This window comes from Ranitomeya imitator, chromosome 9 (assembly GCF_032444005.1).
Source record: "Ranitomeya imitator isolate aRanImi1 chromosome 9, aRanImi1.pri, whole genome shotgun sequence".
Classification (NCBI taxonomy): domain Eukaryota; kingdom Metazoa; phylum Chordata; class Amphibia; order Anura; family Dendrobatidae; genus Ranitomeya; species Ranitomeya imitator.
The window spans coordinates 42,134,627-42,159,070 of NC_091290.1; the positions used below are offsets into that span (position 1 = coordinate 42,134,627).

Here is a 24,444-nt window from a genome sequence, read left to right on the forward strand (position 1 = left end):
CAATGCGAGAAACTCACGCATCAATACCCGGCACTCGGAGCCTTCGGCTGCATAGAAATACATGCACCCGCACACTCCGATCCTGAGTGTCGGCGGCACTGCCGGATATTGAGGCAAGAGACTTTCTCGCATTGCACTTGCAAATGTAACCCTGGCCTAAGTGTTTTGTTGGCTTTTCTTCACCTCCTCAAGCGCTCTTTGTTCAGCCTTTTTTTCTTTTAGAATGTTAGTCGGACGAGACCTCAAGGATCATCTGGTCCAGCCCCCTGCTCAATGCAGAATTCACTACACCACTTCAGACAGATGTCTGTCCAGCCTCTATTTGAAGACTTCCACTGAAGGAGAACTCACCACCTCTCATGGCTGCCTGCTCCACTGTTAAAGTTTTATAATCTGTTTCATTCCAGCATTTACCTTCTATTGCTCATGTGATGCATGGTTTATTGCTGGCTGCAGAATGGATTAACTAAGCTTGCATTTAGACAACAGCCATCGTTCTACATGTTAGAGGTCGGCAGATGTTTAAGATCCTGCTTACACAGGCTGAATGCATTTCTATGTGATCAGAAATACTTAATATGATCAGCCTGTGTACATAGGTGATGTGCTGCACAGAACAATGACAGTGCAAATAGAATATGTGCTGGTAAGAACATTTTTTTTTTAAGCGAAAAGTATCTCAAGCCATCCTTATTGAAAAAATGAATGTATGGAATGCAATTTTGTCTCTTCATAGAGGAAGAGGGCTAGAACTCTAGTGCCACCTATTGGAAGCAGCAATCCTAACAGTCAATGTCGACCCTATGGTAAGTATGGAATGGACAAGGTAACAGGTGGATTCATAACTGGCTTAGTGATTGGACCCAAAGAGTGGTCGTAAATGGCTGCACATCCAGTTGGAAGAATTTCTCAAGTGGGGTATCAAAGGGTTCTGCCCTGTATTTTTCAACATCTTTATCAATGATTTAGATGAAGGAATTGAGGGTAAACTGATTAAATTTGCTGATGACACAAAGCTGGAGGGATAGCTAATACTAGAGAAGATTCAAAAACATAAACTGGAGCAGTGGGCAGCAACTAACAGAATGGTTTTTAACGGAAAACTGCAAAGTACTACATCTGGGCAATAAAAATGAAAAAAGCATATACAGAATGGGAGGAATAGGGCTAAGAAACAGCACATGTGAAAAATACTTGGGTATACTAATAGATCACAGACAGAACATGAGTCAACAGTGTGATGCAGCAGCAAAAATAGGGATTTTTGTGTACTCACCGTAAAATCCTTTTCTCCGAGCCATTCATTGGGGGACACAGACCGTGGGTGTATGCTGCTGCCAATAGGAGGCTGACACTAAGTGATACAAAAAAAAGTTAGCTCCTCCCCTGCAGTATATACCCTCCTGCTGGCTCTCAGCTAACCAGTTCGGTGCAAAAGCAGTAGGAGATCAATAACAATATATGAGCGTATAGCATGTCATATTCTAAAAAAACAAGCATAAGCTAATAACAGGGTGGGAGCTGTGTCCCCCAATGAATGGCTCGGAGAAAAGGATTTTACGGTGAGTACACAAAAATCCCTATTTCTCCTTCGCCTCATTGGGGGACACAGACGTCCCAAAGCAGTCCCTGGGTGGGGACAACAATAGATCAGGCCCTGTGTAACCGCTACTTACAAGTGCGCCACCGCGGCCTGCAGAGTCCGCCTGCCCAGACTCACATCTGTGGAAGTGTGGGAATTATAGTGCTTCAAGAATGCATGCGGACTGGATGAATCCGCAAGCTTGCAGGCGTGCCTTGCTGACGCCTGGTGCCTAGAACCCTTGATAGACAGGGAGATAGGCTGATATCTAGCACGGAAGGACTCCTGGATGGTGAAAAGAATTCACCATGTTATCATGGTCGATGAAACGGCTAAACCCTTCCTGAAAATGACAGGAAGCCTTCCTCTACCGTCAGGAAGCCCAAATAAAATGTCCAACCTTCAGAAGGACGCTGTCCTCAAGACGTACCTACTCAGAGCACTCACTTCGTCCAGAATATGGGGGATCTTATTCCATTTTGTGGACTGGAGCCAAAAGAGATGAGGGAAGAACTATGCCCTCATAACAGTGGTAATACAGTACCACCTTGGTAACGAGGGATGGAGATGGCCTGAGGACAACCTTGCCTCGAAGGTAATAAGGGAAAAAAGTCTGAAAGAGCAGAGAAGCTAGCTCCGAAGACTCGTCAGAGTGAGAATATCGCAGAGGAGAACGGGACGACTTTCCCTGATAGTAAAGTCTGCCCGGATGATAAAGGAGCCTACTGTAAGGCTCCTAGGAATAATAAGGTCCCAATGATCTAACGGTATGCGATAGGGAAGAACTACGTGTGAAAACTCCCTGTGAGAAAGTCCCTACTTGCAGTTGTCCTGCGATAAGGCGAGAAGATACTAGCTCCAAAAAACGGACGTGATCAGTGCGGATCTCTGAGGATCACTGGGGCCCCTTTCTGCTTCCGAAAGGCTTTCGGAAGCAGTGGAAGGGGAGTTATGGAAACTGGTACCACGGCAGAACCAGAGCATGGAGAGCGATGGCTCTTGGATCTCGAGGCCGAACCACGAACTCGAGTACATTGGCCTTCAGTCTGGATGTCATCCCACCTACAACTGGAGAGCTCCAGTAAGGACAGATCTGATGGAAGACTTCGGGGTGAAGTTCCCACTGACTTGAGGAACCCTGACGGCTGAATTTGTTTGCCATTCAGAGTTCTACTTCTGGGATATATACTGCCGAGATCACCGAATAATAGACTTCGGCCCATCAGAGAAAGTGAGGTACCTCGGTCATGGCGCCTGATCGTGGGTACCTGCTAGGTACCTGCTAGGTACCTTACAGGGTACCTTCTAGATTGTGAGCCCCATCGGGGACAGCAATGATAATGTGTGCAAAACTGTAAAGCGCTGCGGAATATGTTAGCGCTATATAAAAATAAAGATTATTATTATTCTTATTATTATTATTAGATGACTGACGTAAGGCACCACCGTGGCATTATCCAATTGAATTCGGATAGGGTGACCCGCCAGAAGGCAGTGGACCTGATGTAAGACTACCGTTCGGATCTCCAGAACAATGATGGGGAGAAGAAGACTGGCATTGGTAGTTACTAATAACCATTGAACCGGGAGAAAGGCCTTGGATAAAGAAGGAGCTCAGAGACTATTGTCTGAAAGTCTATTTGACTTGCTGAAAACGAGCGGAGCGAAGGAAACCGTTTCCATTGTCGTCACCATTTTTGCTCAGAACTCTCTTAGCAAATCGAATGAAATGAGGGGTGAGTAATCAAGTCCTCAGAACTCTCCTTGCGCGAGCTCCCTGTTGAAGGGCCATGACCTTCTAGAAGTGTGCAGGATCATCCTCAAAAAGGATATCTGCTGGGCTGGAAATGAGGAGAACTTGTCTAAGTGTAGCTGCCAGCCCAGGAAAGAAAGTATCGCAAGAGATATAGACGACTCAGCGTAGTCCTGGAAGGGCGGCTAGACAGACCAAACAGGGCAGGACGAGCACGCTTCTAGAGTGCAAGAGAAACATGACATCCGCCATGACCCGAGCGAACACTCTGGGTGCGGAAGCAAGGCCAAAGGACAAGGTTGTGACATGAAAATGCTGTTGACGAATGGAAAGGCGAAGGAATTTTTTGCAGAGGGCAAGCAACCCGAATGTCGATGGATGCCGGAAACTGCACCTTTTTCTGTTGAAGTAATGGCTGAGCGGAGGAACTCCAACCAAAGAAGGAGGACCATGTCAAAGGTTGTTAGAAGTTTGAGGTCCAGGGTCGATCTTACTTTTCGTTCCCCTGTTTGGAACCAAGATCCCTTAGATCTAGACTGTGCTGGACAATCCTTATACAATCCTTTGTCAGACTCCCGCTCAAAGGATTTGATTGGCCAGTTGTTGCTGGTGTGAATCAAGGTAGTTAAGGTCTCCAGCCAGGAGACCATTGCTCTAGCAATCCATGCGGCCGCTAGGGAGGATAGAGCGCTGGACTCGAAGCCGCAAGACGGAACGAACCAGATTTGCTATCTGACAGTCCGTGGTATTTTTAATTGATGACCCATCAGGTAGGGATACTGGTAGGAATACCACAGGAGATTCTACCCGGTTAATCTGCCCCATGGCAGAATGTGCGGCTGCATCCAGCAGGTCATAGTCTCTTGCCATCTCCTCTTTTCACGGTGCAGAGATAAAAATTAGGCACCCTCGATCCATCAACCTCTTAACAGGGAAGTGGAGAGGAATTGTCCGCCTTCTTGCATCATCCACTAAATAGTGGTGATGCAGAGGGGGGAGCTCGTACGCCAAAAAGGGTGCCTCTATATGTCCACAGAGTACAGGTCTCCAGGTGGACAGGACAGGTTGTCTGGCGTTAGGCCTGGATGCAGAAGAGGAAACATGGAGACGACACTCCGTGTGCTCGTCTGTTGATGGTGTGGGGAGATCGGTGCCCTTTAAAGGACCCGTCGCCCTTAAAAAAAACAGGCCAGGCATGGCATCCCACGTAGAGGCTTCTGTCCAGTGAATCGCTTATCCGAATTGAATGGCAAATGCTCTCGAGGGAGTTTAGTCTCTGAAGCTCTGGCAAGCTCAGGCAATATCCAATCCATATTCAGAGCCTTGTTGTCATCAAATCATTGGTGAGGGAGCAGGAAACGAAAAACTTCCGTTTTCTTGATGCCTGTATGTTTCTAGACGCCTGCACGTTTCTAGAATACTTGCGGCCCCTGCTAGCCGACGGCTCCCATGTAGGATAGGGACCATGTATATTGGTCCTGCGAGCACTCCAAACAGAGGGTACACAGAGGGATTCAATCTCTTGGTCAGAGAACCATGGATTGGTCAGTGAAGTCCACTGAGGGGAACTAGAGGATAAAGCTGGGGTCGGCGGCGGAGGGCTCCTCGGACTGATCAAGCGCCTTTAAGACCAGGAAATATTGGTCATGCGCCTTTAAGACCAGGGAATACTGGTCGTGCGCCTTTAAGACCAGGGAATACTGGTCGTGCGCCTTTAAGACCAGGGAATACTGGTCGTGCGCCTTTAAAACCAGAGAATACTGGTCGTGCGCCTTTAAGACCAGGGAATACTGGTCGTGCGCCTTTAAGACCAGGGAATACTGGTCGTGCGCCTTTAAGACCAGGGAATACTGGTCGTGCGCCTTTAAGACCAGGGAATACTGGTCGTGCGCCTTTAAGACCAGAGAATACTGGCCATATGCCTTAAAGACCAGGCCAGGTACTTCCTTACCCGGGTACTGATGTAGAGTCGATGTGCTCCTTTAATGCAAAAATACTGTCACCCCAGTGTGAGCTGGCCGGGTGGACCAAGATGGCCACCGGGAGCTGCAGAGTTGATAAAATCTCGCAGAGAGCGAGAAGCGCCAATTTGGGGGGCGGAACCACAGACACGATGTTGAATAGGCCCAAGCCAGGGCCTAAATTTCTGTAGCCGGCGGGCGACACCAGCGGGGCGTTCCAGGCAAGACTTCCAGGATGCGGCCTACAAATCGGCCGAAGCCGGGGACTAAATTTTTGCAGCCATCCAGAGCGTTACCTCAGAGGTGGGCCACAGCTGAGGCTGCCTGTCAGCATGTGGACATCCCTCTGAAGATGGATCCACTCACCATTGGTGCGCGTCCCGGCATGGAGCCGCCGCGGATGTGGGTTTCAGCGCTGTTCTGTGCAGCGTGGACGGTGCAGGGATAAGCCTCAATCCATCATCTGTTTGTTAGGGAGGTGGAGAGGACCTGTCCGCCTCCTTGTGCCATCCGCTTTCACAGTGGTGGGACAGTGGGAGCTGCTCGGACGCCATAGAGAGGGGCCTCTGTACAGCCACGGAGTTCAGTCCGGGTGGACAGGGCCAGTTGTCCGGCATTAGGCCTGGCTCCAGGAGAGGATACATGGAGGCGACACTCCATGTGGTCGCCTGTTGCTGGTGTGGGGAGATCGGGACCATGAAGGAACAGTCGCCCCTGAAGTGAGCTCAGGCATGGCTTCCCACGTCGCAGGAAAGGGTACGGGGAGGTATACTCGCCGTGCTCGCCTGTTGATGGTTCGGGGGAGATCGGAACCGTCGCCCCCTTCACTCCGTTAATTAAAAAATAAAAATTTACAGAAAAGTAAACAATAAAATAAAAACGTTGGGGTCTGAAACAGACCCATGTGCCTCCTACAGACACTAAGCAAGAACTGGTTAGCTGAGAGCCAGCAGGAGGGTATATACTGCAGGGGAGGAGCCGAGAGCCAGCAGGAGGGTGTATACTGCAGGGGAGGAGCTAACTTTTTTTTGTGTCACTTAGTGTCAGCCTCCTATTGGCAGCAGCATACACCCACGGTCGGTGTCCCCCAATGAGGCGAAGGAGAAAAGGCAAATGCAATTCTGGGATGTGTTAACAGAAGCATACAGTCAAGATCACGTGAAGTCATTATTGCCCTCTACTCCTATTTCGTCAGACCTCATCTGGAATACTGTGTCCAGTTTTGGGCACCACATTTAAAAAAAATACATCAACTGGAGCAATTTCAGACAAGAGCGACCAGAATGGTGACTGGTCTGCAAAAAAGACTGAGAGGAGACTTAAGAGCTGTCTACAAATATCTCAAGGGCTGTCACATTGTAGAAGGATCATCATTATTCTCATTTCCACAAGGAAAGACTAGAAGCAATGAGATGAAACTGAATGGGAGGAGACACAGATTAGATATTAGAAAAAACTTTTTGACAGTGAGGGTGATCAATGAGTGGAACAGGCAGCCACGAGAGGTGGCGAGTTCTCCTTCCATGGAAGTCATCATACAGAGGCTGGACAAACATCTGTCTGTGATGATTTAGTGAATCCTGTTTTGAGCAGGGGGTTGAACCAGATGACCCAGGAGGTCCCTTCCAACTCTACCATTCTATGATTTCACTTCACGACTGAGCATTCTGCTCATTTGTTAGCATGTTCAGACAAGGTGTTAATTGGGAAATGTGCATTCTCCAATTACTGGTCATTGTGAATGCACCCTTAACCCCTTCACGACATGCGCCGTACTAGTACTGCGCATGCCGTGTCACCCCCTTTGCTGTGGGCTCCGGCGGTGAGCCCACATCAAAGTCGCGACATGTCAGCTGTTTTGTACAGCTGACATGTGCGCGCAATAGCGGCAGGTGAAATCGCTATTCACCCGCCGCTATTAACCTGTTAAATGCCGCTGTCAAACACAGACAGCGGCATTTAACTACCGCATCCGGCCGGGCGGCCGGAAATGACGTCATCGCCGACCCCCGTCACATGATCGGGGGTCGGCGATGCATCAGGAAGGTAACCATAGAGGTCCTTGAGACCTCTATGGTTACTGATGCAGGCCTGCTGTGAGCGCCCCCCTGTGGTCGGCGCTCACAGCACACCTGCATTTCAGCTACATAGCAGCGATCTGATGATCGCTGCTATGTAGCAGAGCCGATCAAGTGGTGCCAGCTTCTAGCCTCCCATGGAGGCTATTGAAGCATGGCACAAGTAAAAAAAAATGTTTTTAAAAATATGAAAAAAATATTAAATATAAAAGTTTAAATCACCCCCCTTTCGCCCCATCCTAAATAAAACAATAAAAAAAAAAAAAATCAAACATACACATATTTGGTATCGCCGTGTTCAGAATCGCCCGGTCTATCAATTAAAAAAAAGCATTAACCTGATCGCGAAACGGCGTAGCGAGAAAAAAATCTGAAACGCCAGAATTACGTTTTTTTGGTCGCCATGACATTGCATTAAAATGCAATAACGGGCGATCAAAAGAACGTATCTGCACAAAAATGGTATCATTAAAAACATCAGCTCGGCACGCAAAAAATAAGCCCTCACCCGACCCCATATAATGAAAAATGGAGACGCTACGGGTATCGGAAAATGGCACTTTTTTTTTAAGCAAAGTTTGGAATTTGTTTTCACCATTTGGATAAAAAATAACCTAGTCATGTTAGGTGTCTATGAACTCGTAATGACCTAGAGAATCATAATGGCAGGTTAGTTTTAGCATTTAGTGAACCTAGCAAAAAAGCCAAACAAAAAACAAGTGTGGGATTGCACTTTTTTTGCAATTTCACCGCACTTGGAATTTTTTTCCCGTTTTCTAGTAAAAGACATGGTAAAACCAATGGTGTCGTTCAAAAGTACAACTTGTGCCGCAAAAAATAAGCCCTCACGTGACCATATTGTCGGAAAAATAAAAAGTTATGGCTCAGGGAAGGAGGGAAGTGAAAAACGAAAACGCAAAAATGAAAAAGGGCCGCGACTTGAAGGGGTTAAAGGGACTCTGTCTGAACAGTCATTCTGTGCTATGTCCCACCACTCGGTGCTTAATGGCCAGGCCAATCATTTACATATTCTTTACCACCTTGTTTATCCTCCATTTCCACTCTCCTCCTCTTTGACAGCTCTGGCTTCATAGGGACAGAGAAGGATGGAGATAGATGGAAACCTTGTAGATTGTGAGCCCTCGCGGGCAGGGTCCTCTCTCCTCCTGTACCAGTCATGACTTGTATCATTTAAGATCACTGTACTTTTTTTTTTTATTATGTATACCCCTCCTCACATGTAAAGTGCCATGGAGTAAATGGCTGGCCACGTTATTAAGCACTGAGGGCCTGTACTTGGTGTGAACAGTCATTCTGTGCTGACAAAGTTCCTTTAATCCTTTTGAGTATACTCCGCTTTCAAGGCTATTCTTGTCTCATCATCACGCAGAGTATAAACTGTATATAGTATAGTAGGTTATACTATGCCCGATGAAGAGATCTGAGTAGTAGTCAATGCTGCTTTTTATTACCATCTTTTCAATTAGCCATTAGTGATGAGGGAGCGTGCTCAGGTAAGGTGTTGTTGAACAGCCATGAGACCGCGGGATTTGAACATATTTTTCAAGCACGCCGAAAACACTGTTAGCAAACGAGCATGGGTAACACCTTATCCCAGCAGGTTCACTCATCACTATTATCTATTAAAAGGTATCCACCACTTGGGACTCTAACATTAATATTTTTCTATCTACTGACTAAAACTGTATAAATGCAGAGCAGATAAGGAGTGGCTCAGACTGTTATATACAGGTACTCAGGAAAAATATCTAAATAGTCTCGAAAAAAAACCGCACACTGTTTTTCCAAACACGGTGAAATTTATTAGAAATGTACATTTATTTCATTTCGTATTCAAGCAAAATGCGCACAAAAAGGACCAAAAAGGTACATAAAGTAGGTATCAAGATCCACATGAGGTAGGTATCATTTTAACGTTTCGGCTATAGCATTAGCCTTTATCAAGAGATACCAAAATGATGTGACTCGAGTGCTCAGGAAGGTCCGGAGTGCACTGTCCTTGTATGTATATCTCCCCAATCCCGTCCTTGTATGCATGGCTCCTATAAATAAAAAAAAAAAAAAAAAAAAACATCCTACTTGCGCAGCCCTCGCTGTATCTTGTTCCGGTTCCAGCAGCTCTTCCTGCCGAGCAATCACGTGTCACCGCTCATTAAGGTAATGAATATTCACTCCGCGCCTATGGGAGTGGAGAGGAGTGAATATTCATTACCTTAACGAGCGGGGGCCACATGATAGCCTGATAAATAAACAAAACTGGAAGAGAGTATAAGAATATATCTAAAATATTCAGATAAAAAAAAAAAGATTTTTGTGTCCTCACCATAAAATCTCTTTCTCTTAGCCTCTAATTGGGGGACACAGGACCATGGGTGTTATGTTGCTGGCTGTCCACTAGGAGGCGACACTATGCATAATCTGAAAAAGATTAACCGTGGCTCTTCCTCTACAGTATACACCCCTGGACGATGTCAGCCTTCTCCAGTTTCGTGCAAAAGCATTAGGAGGAACGTAACATGAATAACAGGATTTTTGGTTGCTTACCGTAAAATCTGTTTCTCGGAGCCTTCATTGGGGGACACAGGAACCATGGGTGTATGCTGCTGCCACTAGGAGGCTGACACTATGCAAATAAAAAAGTTAGCTCCTCCTCTGCAGTGTACACCCCACCGACAGGAAGCAGGATATTCAGTTAGTGAGAAAGCAGTAGGAGAAGCAACATGTAAAAGAGAAATAATAATATAATAATAATAAACTTTATATAGCGCCAACAAAATCCACGGCGCTACACAGATTAACAGATTCAAACACCCAAAGAGTGTTCAAAGAACTCAAACGTAACCAGTAAACAGAGCTGTTCAACTTGGGAGGGTGCTGTGTCCCCCAATGAAGGCTCCAAGAAACAGATTTTACGGTAAGCAACCAAAAATCCTGTTTTCTCTATCGCCTTTCATTGGGGGACACAGGAACCATGGGACGTCCCAAAGCAGTCCCTGGGGTGGGAAAAACAGACTTCCATCAGGTCCGAGGATTCATCACTGCCGCCTGCAGGATCCTTCTGCCCAGGCTGGAATCCACCGTAGTTCGGCGAAACGTGTGGATGGAAGACCAGGTTGCCGCTTTGCAAAGCCGTCAGCGAAAGCCCTGTGACTTACCGCACCGGAAGCGCCGACTGCCCGGGTAGAGTGAGCCTTCATCTCAGGAGGGGGCCCTCTGTGCTTGACCCGGTAAGCTTCCAAAATTGCCGTTCTGAACGAGCGAGCAATAGTCGCCTTGGAAGCCGGCAGGCCTCTACGCACGCCATCAGGGATGGCGAAAAGAGAATCCATCTTTCGAAAAGCGGCCGTGCTAGCCAGGGAGATCCTCACTGCCCTGACGAGGTCCAGCCTGTTAAACGATCGCTCCAGAGGATGAGTCGGAGCTGGACAAAGGGAAGGTAGAACGATGTCCTCATTGAGGTGGAAAGATGAAAACCATCTCGAGAAATGGAAGGAAGGCGGAGGCCTGGGACCACCTTGTCCTGGTGGAAAATCAAGAAAGGAGGTCGGCAGGAAAAGGCCGTCAACTCAAAAACGCGGCGGATCGAAGAGATGGACCTGAGAAAAGCCATCTTCCGAGATAGAACTGACAGGGAAAACTCCCTGAGAGGCTCAAAGGGGGGAACCCCTAAGAACAACAACACAAACTTTAAATCCCATGAATCCACAGAGGCCCTGTACGGAGGGACAGCGTGGACTACTCCTTGAAGGAAGGTCTTAACCTGTGGCTGAGAAGATAAAGTCTTCTTAAAGGGAAGAAGAGCGCAGGAACCTGGCCCTTTAGGGAACTGAGAGCGAAGCCCGAATCCAGTCCTGCCTGAAGGAAAACCAAATGGAAGGCAGGGAAAAAGGACATAGGTGACAAGTAGTTGGACTCGCATCAACGAAAGTAAGCCTTCCAGGTACGATAGTAGATCCTGGAAGAAGACGAAGGCTTCCAGGCCTGGATTATAGTGTGACTCATCCGGCCCGAAAGGCCGGACGCTCTTAAAACTGTGGAGTCCACAGCCACGCCGTTAAACTGAGCGACCGATAATTTGGGTGGCAGATAGGACCCTGAGACAGCAGATCGGGTCTGTTTGGAAGGCACCAGGGGTGTCCGCGAGAAGATTGACGATGTCTGCAAACCAAGACCTCCTGGGCCAATCCGGGACGATCAGAATGACCGGCACCCATCCCACCTGATCTTTTTCGACAGCTTGGAAAGCAAGGGAAGGGGTGGGAACCGATAGGGGAGCAGGAACTGCGACCAAGGAATGGCCAAAATGTCAACACCACTGCGAGAGAATCGCGGGACCTTGGGACGATCCGAGGGACCTTCCTGCTCAATCGGGACGCCGTGAGGACCACCTCTGGAGTCCCCCTACGAAGAGCAATCCGATAAGAGACCTCCTGAAGTAAGGACCATTCCCCTGCCACGAGGCCCTCGCGGCTGAGGAAGACGGCGGCCAAAATGTCCACGCCGGTGACCTGCACTGAGGATCTCACCAGGACCGTTGACTCAGTCCAAAGGAGGATCCTGGAATCTCGGCCAAGGCCAGAGAACTCCACGTCCACCCCTGGTGGTTGACATATGCCACAGCTGTGTCATTGTCTGTCTGGGTTCGAATTGGCAGGCTGCTGAGAATCCTTACCCAGTGAAGGAAAGACAGAAAGAAGATCCGGAACTCGAGGACATTGATCGGCAGAGAGTACTCCTGTGCCGACCAACAACCATGAAAAGAACAGGTGACAAAACCCCACGCCTCCGCCGAGAAGGCTGGCGACCGTCGTCACCACCTGCCAGGAAACTGGAAGGAAGGATAAGCTGGGAAGGATCTGCTCTGGGATAAAAGCAGAGACCTCGGTCACCAGTGGAGGAACCGTTTGATCCCGGTAGAAAGACGGATCGGACGATGCAAAGGGAAGACAGACCTGTCCTCCTGTGATAGGATAGACTGCTGAAGAAGTCTTGAATGAAACGGGCGAAGGGAAAAATTGCTTCCGGTGTTGCAACCAACCTCCTTAGGACCTTTATGGTCCATCAGAAAAGAGGGGAGCCGAGAACCCTGGAGCAACAAGACGGAACTTCTTCCTATTAACGAGCCACCGCAACGGCTAGAGTGTCGGGAAAGAGGGATAGACTTTCGGGAGCCTGAAACCGAAATTCCTGAGCCTCCATGGAAGTGATTACTGAACGAGGGAATATCATCCTGAAGTGTCTCAGACGAAACTTCCTGTTCAGCAATTTGAGATCCGCACTGGGACGAACCTTGTCGTCCTCTTTCAGTACAAATAGGTTCGAAGAGAAGCCTGTGAACTGTCCGTTCCTGTTCAGGGACGGGAATGTTACCCCGGATTTAAGGAGGGAAACAATGGCTGTAAAGAAACCCAGGACTAGAACGGGGTCTCTTGGAGGTTGGGATTAGAGAAAACGATCCCAGGACCGTGAAATTAATCTATTTCGTCTCCAGAGGATACAAGTTCCCTGGCCCATGCGTTCTCTGTTGAGGAAACAGACGTCCCTGGGGAACAGGAGAACGGCTGCCCGGCCTGGGAGACGGGCTGGGGCCTAGTCGTGGGTCCTGCCTAGGTGGAATTCCCAGTCCTGGAGAGTCCACCTTAGGAGTAGCGGGAACGCCAGGAAGGAGTGAGTCGAAGAATACCTTCTTCTCTTAACGTGCCTGTGGCCTCTGCTGTTGCGAAAAAGGGGTCAGATGCCGTGAAAACGATGAAAAAGAGGGCCGAAAGGACCGAAGTTGCTGCCTAAGAAGAGAACTGGTGCCACCAGTGGCGTCCTTGATAATTTAGTCCAGCTTGGAACCGAAAAGACGTGATCCTTGAAAAAGGCAGGCTCGTAAGTGACTTCTTGATGACCCTTGAGCCAAACAGAGCGAGTAATCTGGGTGGCAACTTTCGCCAGCCAGTCTGGTGGAGCTCCGACTTGAATTCCCCAACGGAGACTTCGAAACCCAAATGGAAGCGAAAGCCGGGCACAGGGATGATGCGGCAGCTTCGAAAACCGAATTCGCGAAGGACTCCATGATCTTATCGATGGAATCTGTCAGATTCGCCCCACCGGACAGCGTGAGGACTGTGTTGGTGGCAAGTCTAACAGTCGGCGGATCCACAGAGGGAGAGGTCGTTCTCTAACGCCTCTCGTTCCGGTTGGCAATGAGATCCGGAGGAAGGAAATATGAGACTCCAAGACGCTCGTCTCTTTGAGAACGTCTGGTCGAATTCTCTCTTTCTCTGGCCAGTAGCTCCTCGAGTCAGGATGAGGAGCGAATGCCTTGGGAGGTAGTTTAGACCGTCTAAACGAAACCGCCTGATCTGCAGGTTCCGTAGAGGTATCTTTGATGCCACAGGTTCAGAATGGACGCTCCAATGAGGCTTTGAACCATATCCCTCATGCTATGATTTGGTTCAACTTCGGCCCCAAATTATCCTCCGAGGCCTCGCCATCAGGAGGAAGTCGACCACAGAGAAGGACCGTGGGGCGAGATGGACCGAGAAGAGAACTCAGACCGGCGTTCCCGTCTGGATCTTTCGCGGCCTGCATGGAAGACTCGGACGGAGCTTCTAGTGACCCGCTGGCTACTACGGAAGTCTGCAGGGGCAACTGATCGAACACGGAAACAAGGGTCTGGGACACCCGTGTGAGATCCGCTACTGATAGAGATAGAGGGGAGGCCCAGCCTGGGGAGGGGACTTCGCTCTGAGGCGGAGCAGCAGGGGCTGCGGGCCTGAGGGAAGCTTGGGGTTACAAGACGAACCCTGAAAGTGTTTCAGTAAGGCACAGGAAAAAGTAGGAGGCCGGGAGAGACCACCTTTAAAATTAGCCCAAAGGGGCCCCTGAGGGAAATGTATGGAGAGTAGGGGACGGGGGTCTGTGCAGAGGTACTCACGGCAGACGCTGCGGTTTCCGGATGGAAGGCTGCACGGCTTGGAAGATGCTCCTCAGGAACGATAGCCCCTAGGAGAACAGGCAGACACATCTGATGCACTCTCTTGTCCGATGTAGCTTGCCTGCAGGCCAGTAGGGAGTTGTGAGGACGCCAGAAATTTGCGCTCTTAAGATGGGCGAGGAAAAACGTTCCTGGCACAGAAATAAGTATCTGTGGCTGCCTGGGAGTGGTGGGCGGGCTTAACCGCCAGGCCAGGAGCACCAAGATGGCGGCGGTGGGCGGAGCTTGCCGTGATAATCGGGCGGGAGAAAAGCCCGCTCGAGAGAGAGGAAGTGGGAGGGGACGTGGCGCTGGAAGTAGGCCCCGGTAAAAGCCGGGGCCTAAATTTGAGGCCGGTGGCCGCCAGGAAGGGCCGCGGTGGCGGGAACATTGCAGACGCCGGGAAAAGCGGCGCGGTTGCCTGCAAGGCTGCCGCGCCGCGGCAAATGGGCACGGTGTGGCCGGAGGAGGAAGCCGGAAGTAGGCCCCGGTAGAAGCCGGGGCCTAAATTTGAGGCCGGTGGCCGCCAGGAAGGGCCGCGGCGGCGGGAAAAAGTGCCGACGCCGGAAAAAGTGGCGCGGTTGCCTGCAAGGCCGCCACGCCGAGGCAAAAGTGCACAGTGTGGCCGGAGGAGGAAGCGGCGCAGTGCCAGCAAAGCCGCCGCGCCAGAAGAAACGGTGCCTCCGTATAAAACGGCGCGGCTGCCAGCGGGCAGAATAGTGCGGCCGTAAGAGGGAATCGGCGCGGCTACCTAAGGCCGCCGCGCCGGGGCAGAAACAATGCGGCCGCAGGGGAAAAGAGGCAGCGGCTGCCACACAGCCGCCGCACGAGGCCAGAGCACAATGCGGCCGGGGGAAAAAAGGACAGCGCGGCCGCCTGTAAGGCCAAGAACAGCGCGGCCGCCATAGCGCGGCTGCCATGTGAATGGGGCGAAGACCCCCGCCCCATGTGAAAATGAAAAACCAGCCTGGAAAAATATCCCAAGGGACCTCCAAATGAACGCCCTGGAACTGAGGAAGGACTCAGAGGTACTGGAATACTCACCTAAAACATCCCACGCCGTCCTTACTAACCTCATTCTGGGGAAAATATCAGACGTCCATGGAGCTGATGGACGTCCTCGTCTCCTCCAACCGACAGGCTCTGGTGGGCGAGTGGGTGGGAGACGGAGCCAGGACCGGACTTCTGAGCACGCTTGTGTGCTAGGGTCTTGGTCCTGCTGTGGGATCTATGAGGATACGGGGTGGCAGTACACGCCGTACTCATAGTCCACATTGTGGGACTACAGGTGTGACTGTTCACCCTGTATCCCTCCAGGAAACCTGAAAAGGAACGACGCACATTGAGGTAGATAAGGGTCTAATGAAAGACCCGTGTCCACCTCCTACTGACACTAAGCTAAACTGAATATCCTGCTTCCTGTCGGTGGGGTGTACACTGCAGAGGAGGAGCTAACTTTTTTATTTGCATAGTGTCAGCCTCCTAGTGGCAGCCTCCTAGTGGCAGCAGCATACACCCATGGTTCCTGTGTCCCCCAATGAAAGGCGATAGAGAAAACATAACTATGCCTATAAGAAGGCAACTATGTACGAGCTCAAGAAAACAATATGAAAACTCAACAGTAACAACGGCCCGGAAAGGGCAACAGGGTCGGAGCTGTGTCCCCCAATTAGAGGCTAAGAGAAAGATTTTACGGTGAGTACACAAAAATCTCCTTTACTCTGTCGCATCATTGGGGGACACAGGACCATGGGACGACCCAAAGCAGTCCCTGGGTGGGAAGCAATGGACGAATATTGTGCAGACAGGCCTCTACACTTGGGGCACCGCCGCCTGCAGAACACATCTACCCAGGCTCGCGTCCGCTGAAGTCTAGGTATGAACTCTGTAGTGTTTAGTAAACGTGTGTGGGCTAGTCCAAGTGGTCGCCTTACACACTTGTTGTGCCGAAGCCTACCGCCTGTGTAGAGTGTGCCGTAATACCAGCTGGAAGAGGAGAATTTTTAAGGCGGTAGGCCTCTTGTACGGTGGATTTGATCCACCTGGCAAGGGTAGCTTTGGAAGCTGGCAGACCCTTGCGGCCGTCTTCCGGAAGAAGGAAAAGAGAATCAGACCTCTGGAAGGACGCAGTCCTAGACACATATATATGCAATGCCCTGACAAGGTCAAGCGTATGCAGAGCCTTCTCCACTCTATAAACCGGGACCGGACAAAGGGAAGGCAGAGAAATTTCCTCAATGAGATGGACGTTGGACACAACCTTCGGAAGGAAGGAGGGGACCGTACGGAAGAATACCTTGTCCAGGTGAAAAGCCAGAAAGGGCCGTCTGCAGGAGAGTGCTGTCAGTTCAGTCGTCTGTAGGGGGGAACCAATTGGGAAACCCCCTGAAGGAATGTCCTTACTTGCGGCTTGGTAGCAATGTGCCTTTGAAAAAGCACTGAGAGGGCTGACACCTGGCTCTTACGCGAGCCCAGGGACAGCCTGGCCTCCAGACCCGATTGGACAAACCAAGTAGTTTGGGGAGGGAATAAGGGAATGGAGTCTGGCCACGAGATTCGCACCAGGTAAAGAAAGCTTTCCAGGTACGGTAATAGATCTTGGCAGAGGCTGGCTTCCGTGCCCTGATCATGGTCCTAACAACGTCCGGCGAGAGCCCTGTCTGGGTTAGAATCCAGGTTTCAAGGGCCATGCCGTCAAATTGAGGGCCCCTGAGTTCTGGTGGTAGAACGGCCCTTGTGATAGAAGATCCCCGGCGGTCAAGGAGGCGTCAGGGGGCGTCTGCTGTAAGTTGTACGATGTCGGCGTACCATGTACGTCTGGGCCAGTCCGGTGCGATTAGGATGGTTGGAACTCCCTCCTGCTTGATCTTCCTCACCACTCTGGATATCAGGGGGAGAGGTGGAAAAATGTACAGAAGCTGGAACTGGGTCCAGTCCTGAACCAGAGCGTCTGCTCCGAGCGACCGCGGATCGTGTGTTCTGGCCATGAAGTTGGAGACCTTGGCATTGAAGTGGGATGCGATTAGGTCCACATGCAGGGTCCCCCAGCGATGGCGGATCTGGCGAAAAATTTCGGGATGGAGAGACCACTCTCCCGAGTCTATTGTCGGCTGGGGAAGTCTGCTTCCCAGTTGTCCACACCCGGAATGTGGACCGCCGAGAGAACCGAACCTGTGTCCTCCGCCCAGAGGAGGATGTTTGACACTTCTCGCATCGCAGGGGTGCTGCGGGTCCCCCTTGGTGGTTCACATATGCCACAGCCGTGGCATTGTCAGACTGTATTCTGATGTGAGAGGCTGCCAGTAAGTGATGGAAGGTCCTCAATGCCAGGAGGATGAAACAAATTTCCAGGATGTTGATGGGCATGGTCGCTTCCACTGGGGACCACTTGCCCTATCGTGTAGGTGTACCGCACCCCAATCCGTCAGGCTCGCATCGGTGGTCAGAACCTTCCATTGACCTGTGAGAAAAGATTTCCCCTTTGCTAGTGAGGTTGGCTTGAGCCACCAGTGCAGGGACCTCCTGGTTGACGACGTTAGCTGGAACTCCCTGTCGAGAGAAAACAGGATTTTTGGTTGCTTACCGTAAAATCTGTTTCTTGGAGCCTCCATTGGGGGACAAAGGAACCATGGGTGTATGCTGCTGCCACTAGGAGGCTGACACCATGCAAATAAAAAGTTAGCTCCTCCTCTGCAGTGTACACACCACCGACTGGCATTATACTCTTCAGTTGGTGAGAAAGCAGTAGGAGATAATGAACAAGGTTGAAAACCATAAACACAAACTTGAGAACTGTAAACGTGAGAACAGTCCTAGAACATATAACAGAAACATTGGGAGGGAGCTGTGTCCCCCAATGGAGGCTCCAAGAAACAGATTTTACGGTAAGCAACCAAAAATCCTGTTTTCTTTATCGCCTCTTATTGGAGGACACAGGAACCATGGGACGTCCCAAAGCAGTCCCTAGGGCGGGAAAACAGACTTCCATCAGGTCAGAGGACTCACCACTGCTGCCTGCAAGATCCTTCTGCCTAGGCTGGCGTCCGCCGATGCGTAGGTATGGACCTTGTAAAATTTGGCGAACGTGTGGATGGAAGACCAAGTTGCCGCTTTGCAAAGCTGTAGGGCGGAAGCCCTGTGGTGCACCGCCCAGGAGGCGCCGACTGCCTGGGTAGAGTGAGCCTTAATCCCAGGAGGGGGCACTCTGTTCTTGACCCGGTAAGCCTCCAAAATTGCCATTCTGATCCATCGAGCAATAGTCGCTTTGGAAGCCGGCTGGCCTCTGCGCGTGCCATCAGGAATTATGAAAAAAGAATCAGTCTTCCGGAAAGAGGATGTTCTATCCAGATAGATCCTCACTGCCCTGACGAGGTCTAGCTTGTTCAACGATCGCTCCAGAGGATGAGTCGGAGCTGGACAAAAGGAAGGTAGAACGATGTCCTCGTTGAGGTGGAAACCACCTTAGGAAGAAAGGAAGGTGGGGGCCGGAAGACCACCTTGTCCTGGTGGATGACTAAAAACGGAGGACAGCAAGACAAGGCCGCCAACTCGGAAACGCGGCGAATTGACGTGATGGCCACAAGAAAGGTCACCTTCCAAGATAGAACTGATAGAGGAATCTCCCTAAGAGGCTCGAAGGGAGAAACCCTCATAACGTCCAGTACCAGGTTTAAGTCCCATGCATCCACAGGGGCCCTGTACGGCGGGACAGCGTGGGCTACTCCTTGAAGGAAGGTCTTAACCTGAGGCCGAGAAGCTAAGGTCCTCTGAAAGAGGATGGAAAGCGCAGATACCTGGCCCTTCAGGGAGCTGAGAGCTAGGCCCGAATCCAGTCCTGCCTGAAGGAAGGCCAAGAGAGAAGGCAGAGAAAAAAAAGACATGGATGGAACGCGGTTGGACTCGCACCAACAGAAGTAAGCCTTCCAGGTACGGTAGTAGATCCTGGAAGACGAAGGCTTCCGAGCCTGAATCATGGTTTGAATTACCTGGTCCGAAAAGCTGGACGCTCATAGAACCGCGGTCTCAACAGCCACGCCGTTAAACTGAGCGACCGAGAATTCGGGTGGCAGATCGGACCCTGAGACAGCAGATCGGGCCTGTCTGGAAGGCGCCAGGGAGCGTCCACGAGAAGGTTGACGAGCTCCGCGAACCAAGCTCTCCTGGGCCAATCCGGGGCGATCAAGATGACTGGCACCCCTTCCGCTTTGATCTTATTCAACAGTTTGGGAAGTAAAGGAAGGGGTGGGAACAGGTAGGGCAGCCCGAACTGTGACCAAGGAATGGCCAGAGCGTCGACGCCCACTGTGAGAGGATCGCGAGACCTGGAGACGAACTGCGGAACCTTCCTGTTCATTCGGGACGCCGTGAGATCCACGTCCGGAGTCCCCCATCGAAGACAAATCTGATGGGAGACCTCTGGATGCAAGGACCATTCCCCTGCCGCGAGGCCTTCGCGGCTGAGGAAGTCGGCGGCCCAGTTGTCCACGCCGGGGATATGCACCGCGGATATCACCGGAACCGTTGCCTCTGCCTAAAGTAGAATTTTGGATACCTCGGCAAGGGCCAAGGAGCTCCGGGTCCCCCCCTGATGGTTGACATATGCCACAGCCGTGGCATTGTCCGTCTGGATCCGGACTGGCAGGCCCCTGAGAATCCTTTCCCAGTGGCGGAGGGACAGAAAGATGGCCCGAATTTCGAGGACATTGATTGGCAGAGTTGATTCCTGCGACGACCAACGGCCCTGAACCGTCAGGTGACGGAAAACCGCACCCCAGCCGAGCAGGCTGGCGTCCGTTGTGACCACCTGCCAGTGAACTGGAAGGAAGGACCTGCCCTGGGAGATGAGGTGATGTCAGCCACCAGTTGAGAGACCGCTTGACCCGAGAAGAGAGTCTGATCGGCCGATCCAGGGAGAAGACAGACCTGTCCCACTGAGACAGAATGGCTTGCTGAAGGGGTCGAGAATGGAATTGGGCGAAGGGAATCGCTTCCAAGGTAGCTACCATCCTCCCCAAAACCTTCATGGCCGATCGGAGGGAGGGAGGCCGAGGACCCTGGAGCAAGCGTATGTCCCGACAAAGAGTGGATCTCTTGTACTTGGGAGGGAAGACTCTGGTCTGATGCGTGTCGAATAGCATGCCCAGAAAGATGATGCGCCGAGAAGGAATAAGGCAGGACTTCTTCCGGTTGACCAGCCACCCGAAACGGGCTAAGGTGACTAAGGCAGAAGATGAAGAAGTCGGAGGACGAGAGCGGCCCCCTTTAGAGGTAGACATTTTGAAGAGGTCCCTGAAGAAAATGCCAGCAGGTTAGGGGACAGTGGGGCAGAGGGGGGTGTCAGTCTGCAGTGCAGAGCTACTCACGGCAGATGAAAAACACGGATACCAGGATGCTGCAGGCCTGGAGGAAGAAGCTGTGGATCTCCGGCGCAGATGGTGTGCTGTGTCCCCAGGAAAGAGCGCTCTGTGAAGTTCTCCGGCGAAGGTGCATGGCACGTGCAGGAAACTGGTGCCCTGAGAGTCCAGCAGCGGCGTGGAGGAAGGGGCGGAGCCAGACGAGATGGCACCGGAGGGTGGGGAATGCAGGGCACAGATTGTCGGGCGGGAGAAAGCACGCCCGATGAAACTGGAAGTGGGCGGAGAAAGGCACCAGAAGTAGGCCCCGGGAAAAGCCGGGGCCTAAATTAGAAGCCGGCGGTAAAAAGCGGGGCTGGCGCTGCCCGGCTGAGAGGCGCGGCAGCCGCCGCATAGAAAGGGAAGCGCTGCCGCCAGCGCCGGAAGTAGGCCCCGGGAAAAGCCGGGGCCTATATTAGAAGCCGGCGGCCGCCGGAGATGACCGCAGGCCGCGAGACAGCTCCGAAAGGTACGGCCGCCGGGGGAAAAGGTGCGGCTGCCTGTAGGGCGCCGCAGAGAGGCAACCGCGTTGCTGGAAAGAACGCGGCCGCAAGCAAGGCAGTGCGACTGCCTGTAAAAATGCAGCCGCCGTGGAGGAAGCAGCGCGGCCGGTCCTCAGGGCCGCCGCGCAAAAGATAGGAACGCCTCGCCACTGTCGCCCAGACTGCTCCCAGAAAAGGTGCGACCGCAGTAATAGAAGTGCGGCTGCAGTAATAGCTGTCAGGCCTGTAAGGAAAACACGGATACCAGTGCCGCGCCTCACAGAGTAGAGATGCGGCCGCAGAAAAGGAAGGGCATCCGTAGAGGTCCCCAAAGGGGAGCTGAAAGGGGGGAAAAAATACTCACCTAAAATCCCGCGCCGTCCGGTACTAACCTTAAACGTATTAGACGTCCGTGGAGCTGGAGATGGACGTCCTCGTCTCCTCCAACCGACAGGCTCTGGTGGGCGAGTGGGTGAGGGACGGAGCCAGGACCGAACTTCTAAGCACGCTTGAGTGCTAGGGTCTTGGTCCTGGTGAGGGATCTATGAGGATACGGGGTGGCAGTACACGCCGTACTCATAGTCCGTATTGTGGGAGTACAGGTGTGACTGCTCACCTTGTATCCCTCCGGAAAAACCTGAAAAGAAACAACGCACATTGAGGTAGATAAGGGTCTAATGAAAGACCCGTGTCCACCTCCTACTGACACTAAGCTAAACTGAAGAGTATAATGCCAGTCGGTGGGGTGTACACTGCAGAGGAGGAGCTAACTTTTTATTTGCATAGTGTCAGCCTCCTAGTGGCAGCAGCATACACCCATGGTTCCTGTGTCCCCCAATGAGACGCGATAAAGAAAATGGATTCCTGTCCCAGGACTTCGGAATGACTAGTTGGAGAGGTCTGAGGTGAAACTGGGCAAATGGGACCGCTTCTATTGCTGCCCCCATCCTGCCAAGGACTCTCATGGCAAACCGGGGAGATCGAGGGGGTTTGCGGAGGAGGGTGCGAACTCCTAGGCGGAGAGACAGTGCCTTGTCCTTGGGAAGGAGCACTAGACCCATGGAGGTATTGAATAGCATTCCCAGGAATGTCAGAGACTGACTCGTGGTTGGTGATGACTTTTGTAGGTTGACTAACCAGCCCATGCGACTCAGTGTCGATTGTGATTGAGACGCTGAGCTCGCAGTCCTTGAAGGTGGAAGCCTTGATGAGTAGATCGTCCAAGTATGGAACAATTACTATGCCTCTGGAGTGCAGGACGTCCATGGTGGCTGCCATAACTTTGCTAAACACTCTGGGAGCCGTGGCGAGTCCGAACGGGAGAGCCACGAACTGGTATTGGTACTGGTCGATTGCGAACCTGAGAAATCTCTGATGGGCAGGTGCAATCGGTATATGCAGGTATGCGTCTTGTATGTCTATAGATGCAAGATATTCTCCCTTCTCCATGGACGCAATGATGTACCGAAGGGACTCCATGCGGAAGTGATGGACCCGTACATATTTGTTGAGTTGTTTTAGGTCCAGTATGGGCCGTACGCTGCCTCCTTCCTTGGGGACTACGAATAGATTGGAGTAGAACCCTCGGAAGCGCTCGGCCGTGGGGACCGGTACGCCTTGGCTGGTGGTTTTGGGGGGACAGAGAGGAAGAATCGGTCCGGTGGGTTGGAGGTGAACTCTATCTTGTATCCGGAAGACACTAGTTCCCTCACCCACCTGTCTTCTGTAATGGGCAGCCAGACTTGATGAAAGAACAAAATTCGTCCGCCTACGGTTGTAGTGTCTTCCGGAGTCCGTGAGTCATGATGAGGAGAAAGTCTTTTCCTCCTCTGGGCTTAGACTGGCCTGCTTTTGACTGCCAGGTCTCGTCCGACCTTTGCGTCAATCGTGAGTTGTCCCTGCGTGGGGAACGGTTACGATTTTGTGCTTGACGCGAGACGGACCAGCCCGAGGAGTTCCGAAAGGATCAGAATCGAGTTTGGTTACGCTTCTTGTAAGTGCGTTTAGGTTTCAGTTGGGGAAGAGAGGTACTATTACCCCCGGTGGCATTGGATATCATCGTGTCCAATTGTTCACCGAAAAGTCGCTCACTGAGGTAGGGGAGGTGCGTGAGGGACTTCTTTGAGGCTGCGTCCGCTTTCCATTCCCGCAGTCAGAGGATACGCCGAATTGTGATGCCGTTTGATGCTATCCCCGCTACACCCCTTGCTGAATCCAGAGCTGCATGAAGCATGTACTCTGCTATTTGAACCGCTTGGTCCGACAGCTCAGGAGCGGATGCTTGGAGGCCAGCTTGTAAATTTTTGGCCCAGGCCAGAATGGCCTTGGCAGCCCAAACTGAAGCGAATGCGGGAGCCAAGGATGCCCCTTGCAGCCTCGAAAATTGAACGAGCCATGCGTTCTACCTGCCGGTCTGCTGCGTCCCTGAGGGTTGAGCTATCTGGCAGTGAAAGGAGGGTCTGTGCTGCTAGTCTAGAGACTGGGGGGTCTACTTCGGGTGGATCTGTCCATTCCTTGGTGTCCTTCTGCGGGAAGGGGTACCTCGCCTCCAGATCTTTGCGATTAGCAAATTTTTTCTCAGGCTGTGAGCTGCTTTTTAAGGATTGCCTTAAACTCTGGGTGGTTAGAGAAAACCTTAGAAGGCTTCAGCGATCCTTCAAAGGAAATCTTGTGTTCTGGGGCTTCTGGTGTCAGATCAGAAATGTCCAACACCCGATGAATGGAAGAGATTATGTCATCAACTAGCACTGTATTGCTAGGGGGGATTGGGATCAGGGACCCCTCCGTTTCCCTGTCTGAGTCGGAGTCACAGATGCCTTCCGAATCCTGTGTATCACTGAGGCGTCCCCTGCTGGGTGAGCTGGGGAGGAGGCCTTCTCTGGTCGGGGATTGCGGAGATCTGCATTGTCTGCCTCCTATGCGACACTCAGCAAAAACTGGAGAAGGCTGACGCCGTCCAGGGGTGTATACTGCAGAGGAGTTGCCACGGTTAATCTTTTTCAGATTATGTATAGTGTCACCTCCTAGTGGACAGCAGCATAACACCCATGGTCCTGTGTCCCCCAATGAGGCGAGAGAGTAAACACAACTATGATCCTTGTAGCAAATGTAATCAAGCTGTAACAGATGTAAATCATTCAGCTGTGGTAAGGAAAACTAAATCTCCAAGCACTAAAAAATACTCAGAGGACACGCGAGCGTGCTCATGAAA

General features: G+C 51.5%; 1 protein-coding gene across 3 annotated transcripts in view; it reads right to left on the reverse strand.

Annotated features, from left to right (window-relative positions):
- Nucleotides 1-24,444, reverse strand: part of SCYL1 (SCY1 like pseudokinase 1) — a 94,078-nt gene that overhangs the window by 9,058 nt on the left and 60,576 nt on the right. The window contains exon 17 of one of the 3 annotated variants that reach the window (XM_069739475.1): nt 9,180-9,437. The exons of the other annotated variants lie outside the window; for them this stretch is intronic. Coding sequence (XP_069595576.1) covers nt 9,369-9,437 — 69 coding nt within the window. The 3' untranslated portion in view covers nt 9,180-9,368. Of the gene's footprint in view, nt 1-9,179; nt 9,438-24,444 lie in introns of those variants that run through there. 3 annotated transcript variants of the gene reach the window in all.